The sequence below is a fragment of the Neolamprologus multifasciatus genome, chromosome 5 (assembly GCF_963576455.1).
Source record: "Neolamprologus multifasciatus chromosome 5, fNeoMul1.2, whole genome shotgun sequence".
Lineage (NCBI taxonomy): Eukaryota > Metazoa > Chordata > Actinopteri > Cichliformes > Cichlidae > Neolamprologus > Neolamprologus multifasciatus.
The window spans coordinates 28957660-28970089 of record NC_140443.1 but is presented as its reverse complement, the minus strand read 5'-3'; the positions used below and the strand labels follow the sequence as shown (position 1 = coordinate 28970089).

The 12430-nt window shown below is 38.8% G+C and overlaps 2 protein-coding genes across 2 annotated transcripts in view; both read right to left on the bottom strand.

Moving 5' to 3' along the window:
* LOC146518998 (inter-alpha-trypsin inhibitor heavy chain H3-like) overlaps positions 1–7665 on the bottom strand; it is a 32443-nt gene extending 24778 nt beyond the window's left edge. The window contains exons 1-11 of the mRNA XM_085158945.1: positions 7347–7665; positions 7035–7217; positions 5987–6126; positions 5690–5850; positions 5555–5584; positions 5371–5415; positions 4676–4804; positions 3987–4188; positions 3639–3814; positions 3186–3297; positions 42–3066 (exon numbers count right to left, since the gene is read on the bottom strand). Of these exons, the coding sequence (XP_085015071.1) occupies positions 2928–3066; positions 3186–3297; positions 3639–3814; positions 3987–4188; positions 4676–4804; positions 5371–5415; positions 5555–5584; positions 5690–5850; positions 5987–6126; positions 7035–7217; positions 7347–7472 (1443 nt within the window). The 5' untranslated portion in view covers positions 7473–7665 and the 3' untranslated portion in view covers positions 42–2927. The remainder of the gene's footprint in view (positions 1–41; positions 3067–3185; positions 3298–3638; positions 3815–3986; positions 4189–4675; positions 4805–5370; positions 5416–5554; positions 5585–5689; positions 5851–5986; positions 6127–7034; positions 7218–7346) is intronic.
* A 3046-nt stretch (positions 7666–10711) lies between these two features.
* Positions 10712–12397, bottom strand: LOC146518997 (inter-alpha-trypsin inhibitor heavy chain H3-like). Its single transcript, XM_085158949.1, is given in 7 exon segments — positions 10712–11053; positions 11280–11408; positions 11518–11628; positions 11774–11923; positions 11925–11937; positions 12020–12124; positions 12208–12397. Coding segments are annotated over 7 exon segments (732 nt in total). The 5' UTR covers positions 12303–12397; the 3' UTR covers positions 10712–10924.
* Positions 12398–12430: the final 33 nt, after the last annotated feature.

Genomic DNA, 12430 nt, shown 5'->3' with positions numbered 1-12430 from the left:
ACCGTTCGCTTTTTTCTTTGTAACTGTAGGTGCAGGTTTACCTGAGCTGTTTGCCATTGTCTCTCCATGTTTGTTCATTTCAAAGTATTTCCACTGCACCTCATCTCTCTCTGTAGTATCTCACTATTATATGATTGTCCCATTGTGAGTGGTGTATATATCTTTGACTTCCAGTTGGTGGCGCAGTCGCACGTGCATATGAGCTACTGATGATGAGTTGAACATGTTGCTGCGCTGACTTACTGAGGACACATGTAAACAATCAGCTGTCGTTAGTACGTTCAACAGTGCTTTGTCAGCATACAATCACAGGTTGTTTTCAGGCTGAAAGTTTTTACTGAGGATGCATGACGTCAACAAATTTAGAAAATTATATAGATATTGGTTTTTATCAAATGTGAAAACATGAAGTCACTGAAATACAGTTATTGAAATAACGAGTTAGGCATTGTTTAATAAAAAAAATGTTTAAGTGCACGAGCAGTTACAATGATGCATCTACTGCTTACCAAGCACAACTCTGAATAATAATAATAACAATATTAATAATAATAATAATTTGCACGATTTACACAATTTACACAAACACATCCTTTCACGAAAAGTTAAACGTTTCGCAATTTAGCATAGTCAAGTTTACTTTGAACTTACCAAAGACCATGTTGGTCCTTTTTGCCATATTCAATAATCAGAGCCATAAAACATGAAAGTCTTGATCATGCCAGATGTGTGTGACACGTTTCATAACTTTTCAAGCTTTCCAAACCCCACCACTTCACATTGCAGGGAGCCACAAGGGCAACGATTCACGATTTTATTTAATAAATTTTACACCAACATACATTTTCTTATAGAAACTGTATCACAAACTCTTTATTACTGGCTGAATAAAGGGAATTAGTGTAGACAGCTTGAGCTAGGAAATTAATAAAGCAATTAAGGTAATGTTATTCAACCAACAGCAGCCTTTTAGAGGAACGTTTTAAAAAGATTAAAAGATTTAATAATTGATAAAATTATAATGTTAATTATATTATGATAAAAATTGGAGGATATGCCCTCTGAAGTCTGAGAACTACTGCTTTAAAGTCATAACTAACTTCCCAAATATTTCTAAAAAGGACTGTCATGAACCGAGCAGCCAGGAACACACAGGCACAAATGTAATCTTCAAAAAATGGGTTTTATTATACGCCAAAAAGGACAAGATGATTCCAAAAATTCAAAATGACAAAAATAAACTTTTTTTAAGAACCAAGTGGGCCCATAAAAGAGGTTAACTTAACAAAACTCAACTCAAAAGTCACTTAACAAAACATAACTCAACAAACTGACCTGCCCAAATGAGAAACAGCTCCAGTTATATAGCAAATGAATAAACCATTATATACACCAAAGGTGAAAACTAGAGAGATAATAGCTAACCATCATTCAAGAAGAACCCATTCCCCCTACATGATCACAATAGATGATCCAGTCCATTCTATTGGCTTCTGCATTTAAACCAGCTCCACCCTCAGCCTCCTCTTTCAGCCAAACCAGGAAGGACTGGAGCAGAGGCCAGGTAACTCAGAAATATAATTAATATTACATATGCCCATATGCAATGCAAAACAGAGTCTATGCCACCATTTGGACTATAGCCTAGTGCTGTCATGCATTACAGGTAAACTCAAAATATCAAAAGTTAACTTATGATCACAGAAGCTTTAGAGCATAATGTAAACATAAGACAAAAAGATCAAATGAATATTACCCAAGTATATCACAAGGACAATCCTAACCAGTGGTCCTGTTACACGTATAACCCCAGAAGATCACAATTTATCTGAGTTCTACACTGAAATGAAAAAAACCCACCAAACACATAACAGAAACTCACATTAAAACACAACAGTGCCCCAAATCTTAACTAACCATCATTTATATTGTATATCTACATGTACAGCATTTTCAGGAAAATGTGTGTACTAATGCAAAGCGGTTACAAAAATAAAGCACATTGTTCTTTCAATAAGAAGAGATGACTTGGAAGAACTGAACATGATTTATTGAGATAGAGAAATTAATGTATTTTGTAACTCTGATGACCCATCAAGTAAGGAATCCCAGCAGATGATAGGATTTAGGACAGAGCCCCATGGTGTCTACATGCTGGTGGTGGTGAAGATAAAGACTCGGGCTCGGATGGAGTATCAAAAGACAAAAGTATATAAATAAACGAGAGTAGGATGTGGCGACCGACTATGTCGGTGAGTAGATCGTCAATCTTCGGGAGTACGGCTTTGAAGGCCACAACAATAAGTTCTGTTTTATTACTGTTGAGCTTGACTCAGTTAGATGACATCTGTGTTATAATCGCAGCTGACATGACCAAACTCAGCCTGCTAACCAGTTCTTCAACAGCTGAAGCGCAGAAAATGTGAACACCGTGTGCCATTCTCAAGTCCAATATCTTTTTTTTATGCTGACAGGGAGCACTTTTTTAAAAAGCAAAATATTTATTTAATTCCAAGAAAGCATAGAGAAATGAATGCAGTATGTCATATATGCAGACTATTCATAAAGCTTTACCTGCCATGTTATTTGTGTCATCATTAAATCTATCTTGACTCACACACTGTCATTGTGTGAGTCAAGCAAACTATCTCACTGATGCTGTTTGACTAAATAACATTTAGCAGGAGAGGTTCAGTTCGATTACACTCTGTAATGCCAGATGGACACAAACACATACACTCAAAATATACTGTAACGTGATATGCTTGCATTAATATAAACATGTACTTGCTTTCAGTTTTTGCATGTGTCACTTTGAAATAGAAAACACCCAGTGACTCACTACAATGCCTTCTCATCACACACCACCCAGAGCATGTAAATCTACCCTGCAGCTCCCAGTGCAGTGCTGATCGCACTTTGCGTTTTCAAATAGCCGTAAAAAGGCCTGACACGGTGTAGTCTGAGGCTGTTCCATCGATCAGGCCTCTTCCCTCGTTGTCAACAAACCAGCAGGCGATGCTTTCTCCATTCTTCACATCCTTGTTGAAGTTTTTTTGCCAGTGTCTACAGAATATATAGATGGTTTTTTTTTTCAAGGATGATTTGCACATACATGAAAGGAAACTAACTTTAAGGCTGAGTGAATATTATGCACACTTCTAAAATTTAAGGAGTCGTCTCACCTTGTCACATTCAGCCTTTGCCCCTTCACGTACATGGTGGCATCCAGTTTCTCCTGGCCTTCACCTGGACGCAGGTCTGTCAGCTCAAACACAACCCCACGGTAGAACTGACCTGTAGCAAAATAGCTTATGGGACATCTTTTGTTTCTGTTTTAAGAATTAGTTTTTAGTAAAAACAAAGGAGCTACACCAGGGGTGTTGAACTCCAGGCCTCGAGGGCCGGTGTCCTGCAGTTTTTAGATCTCACCCTAGGTCAGCACACCTGAATCAAGGCCTCTGGAGAACTTCAAGACATGTTAAGAAGGTAATTTAGCCTTTACGGTGTGTTCAGCTGTCTTGTATCAAGGTTACATCTAAAACCTGCAGGACACCGGCCGTCAAGGCCTGGAATTCGACACCTGTGAGCTACACAGTCACTTTATTACTATATCAAAGCTTCTTGCAGTTTAATACCTAGCAGACCATGAACTGAAGCAGACAAGTGGTGGCTGTCCAGAGTGTAGAAACCCAGGTAGTCTTGGTGGCCGTGGCGTCTCTTCCAAACCTTTGTGTGTCTGATGACCCTGAATTTCACTGAGTGCCTCAGCGTCACTGTCAGACTGCAGTTTTTAACTAGCTTGAGCTCCATACTTGGTCAAAGGCATCCAAGTTGGAAAACACATGAAAAAATGAAGGAAAAAAACTAACGTCATTTGCAAATGTGATTAAAGTACATATAGTAATTAGTGGGACTGAAAAATGGTTTAAAATATTTAATAATTTCAACTTTACGCATGTGTTTTGCCTGGGGATTTTACTCACTTAGCATCTCTGAGTGAGGTGGCATCAGACCACAGCAGCTTGACCTGCTTGTCATTGTAGAAAACAGAGATATCCTGAATGCTCACATCCAGTCTCACCCCCAGCTTCTGATGTGTGATACCAAAACGGCCAAAGTAGGTGTTCACGTTACCATCCAGAGCAACTTTCTTCTTGCTAATTATTTGGCCATTCACCACAAAGCCTGAAATGAGGGAGGATAATGAATTTGGAAAATTTGAAAAAGAAAATTCTCCCATTAGAACGAGTCCTTCAGTGTCTTCTTGATGCATGCTCAATCGTCCAGGTAAGTAAATCCCCAAAGTTTGATTCTATTCATCTGGACGTAGCGTTTTCAGTGGGAGAAACGTTTCATCTCTCATCCAAGTGACTTCTTCAGTCTCAGCTGACTGCAGGTTTCCCCAATCTGATAAACAGTACATTTGCATAATGACTGAAACCAGCCCACTGAAGGAACAATGGGCTGGGAGGTCAGTTCCTTGATCATTACAGTAGTGCTAGTTTCAGTTGTTATGCAAATGTACCATTTATGAGACTGGGGAAACCTGCAGTCAGCTGAGACTGAAGAAGTCACGTGGATGAGAGATGAAACGTTTCTCCCACTGAAAACGCTACGTCCAGATGAATAGAATCAAACTTTGGGGAGTCCTTCAGTAAGACTCAGGACAGACCTGATTTGGGGTCTCTGACCAGACTGAAAATGGTTCTTGGTTTGTCGTTGATGTTGAAGCACAGAGCGTCGTTTTTATCTGGAAGCTCTATCATAAAATGGGGATCTCCATCAACTGCTGCAAGTAAGTCTGGAAAAAAAAGGTATATCTGAGTAAAAAGCTAATTTAATTATTAAGCTGACAGGTGTGTTATTATAATAAAACAGAGTCTGCACCAACAGTAAAACTATTTTACCTGCCCTTATGACAGCAGTGTACAGCCTGGTTTTTCAGAATTAAATGTTTTCAGTCAAATACACTTACTTGACATTTTATTAGGTACATCTTGGTAGTACGAGGCTGAACCCCACTTACTTTGAAAGCAGCATTAATTCTTTGTGAAACGTGTTAAACAAGGCTCTGGTAACAGTTCTCAGACATTTTGGCCCAAATTGACATACCATCACCCCATTAATACATTAGTATTACTAATATTGTAACATTGTATTTGATATGGCAGACCTCCTAAATAATGACAGTCAAAACATTCACAACTCCTGAGTTTCTTGAGTCTTCTATGAATGTTTTCATTAACTGTATAAGGAAGTTGTAATGCTTACCTATTATAATAGCATGAAATGAAACCAAAAAAAAAAACACCGAAACCACCTGTCAACTATTTAAGTCAGTAAAAATGTTAAATATGAAACACTTACCATCAATTACACGCGAGCCGACAGCAGGCGATGCATGTGCACCTGCTAAAAGCACAGTTTCTTTCATATGCATTGTGTAAGATAAGAAAGGCTTTACTTAACCCAGATTTGGGAAATTCTTCTCTTATAGCAGTTTAAAAAGTAAATGAAAACACATTAAATTACATTCAAAGACTTCCCATACCCATGTGTCTTTCTGCTTGCTGTCGCTGGCCTGTAAAATAGGAAAGAAATGAAAAAGAAAAAGTTATTTTTGCCAAAGTGATGGGAGAAGAATGTTTCTGCTAATTTAATAAGCAGTGGATTTTCTTTCTCCTACTTTCAGTCATTTTATCAGCAATGAAAGAGCGATCAGCTCCATTCTCGTTTTCAGGCTTGGTGACCACCAAGGATGTGAGAGGGGTGACAAAGTTGTACTTCATAGACAGGTTCAGAGCCTTGGCTTCTATATTTCCTCTCTCCTCTTTAGTACTGAGGGCACTGGAAGAGAGACAGAGGACAAGATGGACATGACGTTAATAATTTATTATGATGTATAACATAATGTTTAACAAAAAAAAAATCACCATCAATAAATTATCTGCACAGTAACAGAAAAATTTCCCCATGAACCAACCTGTTCTCCAGCTGCTGCTGGATGGTGAGGTAGGCCCACATACGCTCAATGAAATCTCCAAAAATGTACCCCTTTTCTGGGTACACTGTCCACCAGTCAGTCACAATGGCCTTTCCCTGTGCCACAAAATTCTCTTCAGACTTGTTAAAAAGGAAAGATTAAATGACAGACATTATTCTGTGCAGCCACTCAACTTTTTAAAATTTTTTAGCAAGCTGACATCAGCGTGCTAATATTGTTTCAGATAATTACGTTTCATAGATATTCAATTATTAGAATCTGAGATGGTGTCGACAGTGTTTTCCAAATCTGCAGAGTACCTGCAGCATCTATAGCTTGTTCAACTTGCAAAGCAAAGCTTCCATGATAGCTTTATGAAGCTGGCTAAATAACTCCGCTTACAGTAAAGTACATAAATATCACATGAGCTTTGAAAATGGGGCTTTATCCCATCATCCATCTTAACACATTTTATGACTTTAGCATTAAACATTTTTCTTATTCTATATATTTATTTATTCTTTAAGCCTTTAACGTAGGGTCTTTACCTTACAATATAAAGTGTCTTGAACTGACTATTGTTGTGATTTGACGCTATATCATCATTAATTGAATTGAACACCACACACAGATTTGTTTTCATTTTAGTTTAAGGAGTTGAAGTTCATGAAGCACTTACAGTTGGTAAGGTGGGTAGATATATGCTGGTAGGAACGTAGTACTAACTTTGTCATAGTTGTTTAAGGTATTTACACAGATCTAATCTTATAAGCATAAGTATTGTGCTTCACATAAATATAAAGATGGATGAAAGCCACTAGCTTAGAATGTTAAGTTGAAAGCAGAAAAGAACGAAAAGTAATGAGACTCCACTTGATGTTCGGACTACAACAGTCAATTACAGCTCGCTTCATTTACAGTTCTTGAAATTCCATATTCAGCCACAGTAAGACTGGATAATAAGGCTCATTTGTATGAGATCATAGATCTGAAGTCAAACTCATGTTGTAAAGGAAATACTTTAATAATGTGCTCTCCCTTTTCTCACCCCGTGGGCAAACACTTCCACGAAGAAGTTTTCCACATCATTTTCCTTCAGCTGACCAGCGACCACAATCTCTGAGCCGTTGAACAGCTGGCTGTAGTGGATTTTGGTTAAGAAATCTGTATTCTCTGAATAACGCAGATCCACCTCCAAGAGCAAAGGGCTGGACACTTCCTCGTAGAAACCCTGCAACAAAGACACAAAATGAAATTCTTGAACTAATTGTTGCCATTTATGTAAGGCACAAACTAGCATTTCTATGCTTGCATTGATTTTCATGTTACAGTCATTAATGCTCTTAATTTCTTGCCTTACCTTGAGTTGAATGGCAGCATCTGAACCCTCAAAAATTCTGCGGGCCACTCCTTTATTTTGCCTGCACATAACATCCAGGAAGGAGTAATCCACATCATTTCCAAATCCAAGACAAAACAGAGACATGCTTCCTCCAATAGCAGAAAATACATTCTGCTGGATTAGCTGGGGGCTGGTCACCCCTGCAGACACAAACACACTTACATATGAGCATGCATTAAAAAGCTTCCATTTCCAATGAAATTGTCGAGTTGGGTGTCAGCTTTACATAACAAATCAGTTCCATCTTACTCCCTAACATTGTTAATATTCATTTATCTCCTATTATAAATGAGTAAAAAAATGCTGCGGGATACAGGTTCCTCTCGCGTTCTTAGCTCAGGGTGAGCTGGTGGTGGGCCCAGCAGTTGCTTCGTGGCTTCCTCCGGTGAGCACCTGCCGGCCACGTGCCGCTCCCACCTAAGGAGTGGGGATGGGTGAGGCAGCAGGCTGCATCCTGGCTGATTGCAGGCCCCGCCCCACCACCTACCCCCATCGCCCGACTGAGGCCACTGAGCCTGGCGGCCCTCACCCTGGGAGCCGGCACGGGCGCCGGAGCAGCCCGGACCCCTGTCTCTCCCTGCTGTCCCATACGTGGATCCACCACAATTTTCAACACACAGAATGTTTAAGATGGTCTCACCACTGTTTGGCATCCCGTCAGTCAGTAGAAAAATCATATCCATACTCCTCTCTGGAACTTTCTTTTCTTTCTTTCTCCAGCAAACTAACTGCATCCAGTATAGCACTGTTGATGTTGGTGCCTGAAAAGCAACAATGCTTTGAGTAACATGAAAATCTCATCATGTTCAATCTTTTACTTTACTCTTTTACTTGTTAAGCCTTGACCAAAAGATTGATAATATTCTCTCTATGCAGTACGTCTTTCCATGAAGACTGGATTCAGTTTAGTTAGACTATAGCTCTGTACAAAAGTTCTCAAGACATTTATTAAAGTTCTGAAATGAAAACACCACCTTAATTGTTTAATCTACACAAAACCTAAAAGTGTAAAAAAAATAATATTACTCTGTTTTCTATGGTATTTTGAGCATGACTCTTTCTTGGCCATGGCAGCTACTTCCTGTAGCTGTCTGTGGTCACTAATCATTGAATTGTTCAGGATAATTGTTTAAGAAATAAACAAAATTAATAAATTTCTCTAATCTACACATGGATAAATTATATATACATACACCTGCGTAATATTGGATTAAATATCACTTAGCAAGTTGCACCTCAACTAGATTGATTGATAGCCATCAACAAGCTTCTGGCATAATTCTATATCTAATCACTCTTCTTAGCAGAATTGGTACAGTTCGCTTAAATCAGTTGGTTTAGAGGCATAAACCTTTAAAATGTAGCTCACAGATTTTCAATAGGGTTTAGGCTGTGGCTTTAGAAAGTTAGAAAGTTAATTTCAGAAGGTCATTGTTGCCCTGCTTCAAATATTTTCCTGTTGGAACACCCGATTGTGTCCAAGTTCAATCATTTAGCAGCTGATCTGAGGTGAAGTTGAAGAGTTTGGAGGTAACCCTGCTTCTTTATTATTCCACTGATGTTGTGCAAAGTACCAGTACCTCTTGCAGCGAATATATGATGATCACCCTGCTTGACAGCCTGTTCCGTGTTCTTAGGTTTGAAAGCCTCACCTTTACTTCTCCAAATATTCTTCTCGTTATTGACATCAGATAGCTCAATCTTTGTCTTGTTTGACCATAAAACTTTTCCCCAAAGAACATTTGACTCGTCCATGTGGACTGCTGCAAATTTCATTTGAGCTTAAAGATGTCGATTTTGGTGCTGGGGTGTCTTTCTTGGTCGGCACCCTCTCAGTCCTTGATAGTGACAGTGGTGTTCCAGCAGTCTCCAGTTCATTGTAGCCTTGAGCCTTTGTGGTTTCTGTGATGTTCCTCAATATCCTGATGAATTTCCTCCCATCTGAAGATGACAGTTTGGGTCTTCTCACCAGTGTTGGTCAAGTTACTTGAAAAAGGTAATCATGTTACTTTCCTGATTACTTATTTTCAAAAGTAATTAATTACTTAGTTACTTTAAATAAGTAAATAAAGCGATAGATCTTTCAGCCCAATTCTACTTGTTCTGCATAATCCATCATACAAAATGTAATCAAATGGAAAAGTCCCTTTTTAAAACTTGTTTTATTAGTTTTAATCTTTTAACTTTATGCATCAAGCAAAAATGTAATTATATGCACCATTCTCTGACTGGAAGAAATTTGTTTAACATTTAAACCTATTTTCTGCACATTCCAGCACATAATTTTTTTGTGTGTGTGTTTACACTCACTCTTTCAAATAGATGCAAAGAAAACACAGCAGAAAATAAATAAAATCAAAGACTAGCGGTCCCGTTGCTCTATTTTCACCTGTATAGCAGGAGTGAGGTAGGCGGAGGTTTACCCTGGTGCAGGTGAGACGCAGCGGTCAGTTGAAGAATCCGTGAGTTTCTCTGTGAGTTTCCCATTAAGTCGTAGCGCACTCGGTGCTTGCTTGGAAGGTTAGGGGGGTTTTATGCTGTAAAAATAAGTTTTCTTCCCATGCACAACGGACGCTAATGTTTTTTTTCACTTTTTATGGAATCAAACTTAAAGTAAGGTCAGTACTTCCACGCTTTAAACGCTGCACGCTCATACTCTCTCCCCACTCGATATATTATCCATTGTTGATCTGCACACAGCTGTTGCCACGAACGTCGCACTCGCTTACGTCACTGTCATGAGACATTCTCGAAAAGAAAAAAAAAAAAAAAAATTGCTCAATCCAGTGATGGATAACAAACAATTATTTTTTTTAATACTGGCAAATAACTAATCAGTCATGATGACTAACAAGAAGTTAAAAGGTCTTGGCCTTGTCAAAACAAGATTTAAATGGGTGTATGTATACTTTTGCCCCAGTGTGGACTAAAGAAATTCATAAATAAATTAAAACTTGTCTATTTTTTTCATTAAAGTATGCCATACAATCAATCCACTCTAGAAAAAGAATAGTTCAGAAGTCATTAAAAGCCCAAAATTACCATGAAATTCATGCCCATAATGACTATGTAAACGTCTGATTACAACTGTACATGTTTAGTGGCAACCTCACACTCAAAACTTGACAAAGTTGCTTGTTTTAGCTATATAACAGTAACACAGCAGAATGATGCCAGCCTTGTTGTGCAGTTGTCAATGACCCAGAATTTTGCCATTTTTCACTCATTCAATAATGCAGATAATAAGCAGAATAAAGAAAAAAAAATCACTGTATATAAAATTCAGCAATACTTACTTCCACTGTCCTGTATTTTCTTTACATAGTCAATGGCGTCAGAAACATTTCTCTTTGTTGCTTTGGTAAGATAATCCTTCCAGTAACTAATCTTATGCTCAAACAGGAGGATACCAAAGTGGTCCTCTTCGTGAAGGTCTTGCAGAATGGCAACCATTGATTCTCGGGTCTTTATATGTTTACAAAACATATATGGAGATGAACACACTGTCATGCATACAGTATGTAATTTGCCTCTAATTAGTCCCCTATCTGTTCAATCTTTGCTCCGTGCATCGATCCACTAGTGTCAATTACATACACCACATTCTTTGGGACTCTAGCCAGGTCAGGGGGAGAAAAGAAGTGCACAAAGTATCCATTTACTGCCTGAAGGGAAAGAGTACTTTGGGTTAAGATGAGCAAGGAAATGTATAGCAGACAAATACAGCTAGGGAAGTAAACGTAAGACTAAAAGCAAAATAATGATTGCATCTTCCAGTTCTATAAATAAAACTGCTGTCTATAAGAGTGTTTGAGATCAGTCAAAATTCTGTGCTTTAGCTGAACTAAAGGCTGCTTGTGTGCTGCTTTAAGTTCTGTCTCATCAGCTGACCTGAACTTCCCCCAGGCTTGTTGCTCGTTTCACATCATACTTGATGATGAAATCTGCATTAATTAATGAGCCCTTACAACCTGGACATTTCTGTTGCTGCTCCACTGTTGGTGAGAATGAGATGTGTGCCTGAGAAACAGAAACGTTTAATTTCACTTTACATTATTGTACATATATCCTTTATACTTAAATGCTACATTGTAAAAACACAAGGACAGACATCTTGCCAAAATATCACCTTTGTGTCTGTGACAGTTTTCTCTATCAGAGGGATCAGCTCATTGGTGAGGAACGTTGCAGACGCCTCAACAAAGGCAATGCCTTGAGGCTCATAGATGTCTGCCTCAATCTGTCACACCATCCATGGAAGTACATGAAGCATAAAAAATACGAGGTCATTATGCCGTAAAGACTCACTAAGTCAACGCAAGTTCCTTACACAAACTACTTCAGACAGCCCATCATTAATCATCATGGTGAAAAGTGAGTCCTACCTGAAACTCCTGCACTGGTTGTTCTACTTTGACTCGGATCAAGATCTCATAACTGCCCAGTGTTCTCTGAAGGAGCTCCTTGTAGATCAGAACGAAAGACACGCTGCTCTGGGCAGCAATGTTTACAGATACAGAAAACTTTTCCATCTTCTCTTCCAGAAGCCCTGCAATAATAGATATGGATTACATTATTGCAGGTTGAGGGTGGAGGTTGGGGTGTTTAATCTTAATCTTATTCCAGTATACTTGACAAGTCCAGCAGTCTTCCCAGAAGAAACAGCCTTCTCATACTGCTCCTTGGCGCTCTCTTTCTCCTTCACCTCTCCAACATACACCTGACCATCAATTTCCCTGTGACCCACGAGGATATGTGTCAACATTAAAGGAGGATGGGCTCTATGATCATTGTCAAAAATGCTGTACTATTGACTGACATGCTAAAGTTGGTGATGAAGGCCACCTTGGGCAACTCTACTTCAAAAAAGATTTCCTGGGATGAGTTCTCCTTGTTTAGCGCCTTGGAAGACATGACCGTGTGTGCGAAACGAGACGACACGGTGCAGGTGATTCGAATGCTTTGCACTTCCACCTTTTGAATAAATGGAAAATGTAATGTGCTGACAGAAAAAGATTATTAGTGTAGTTCAAGAGAATTAT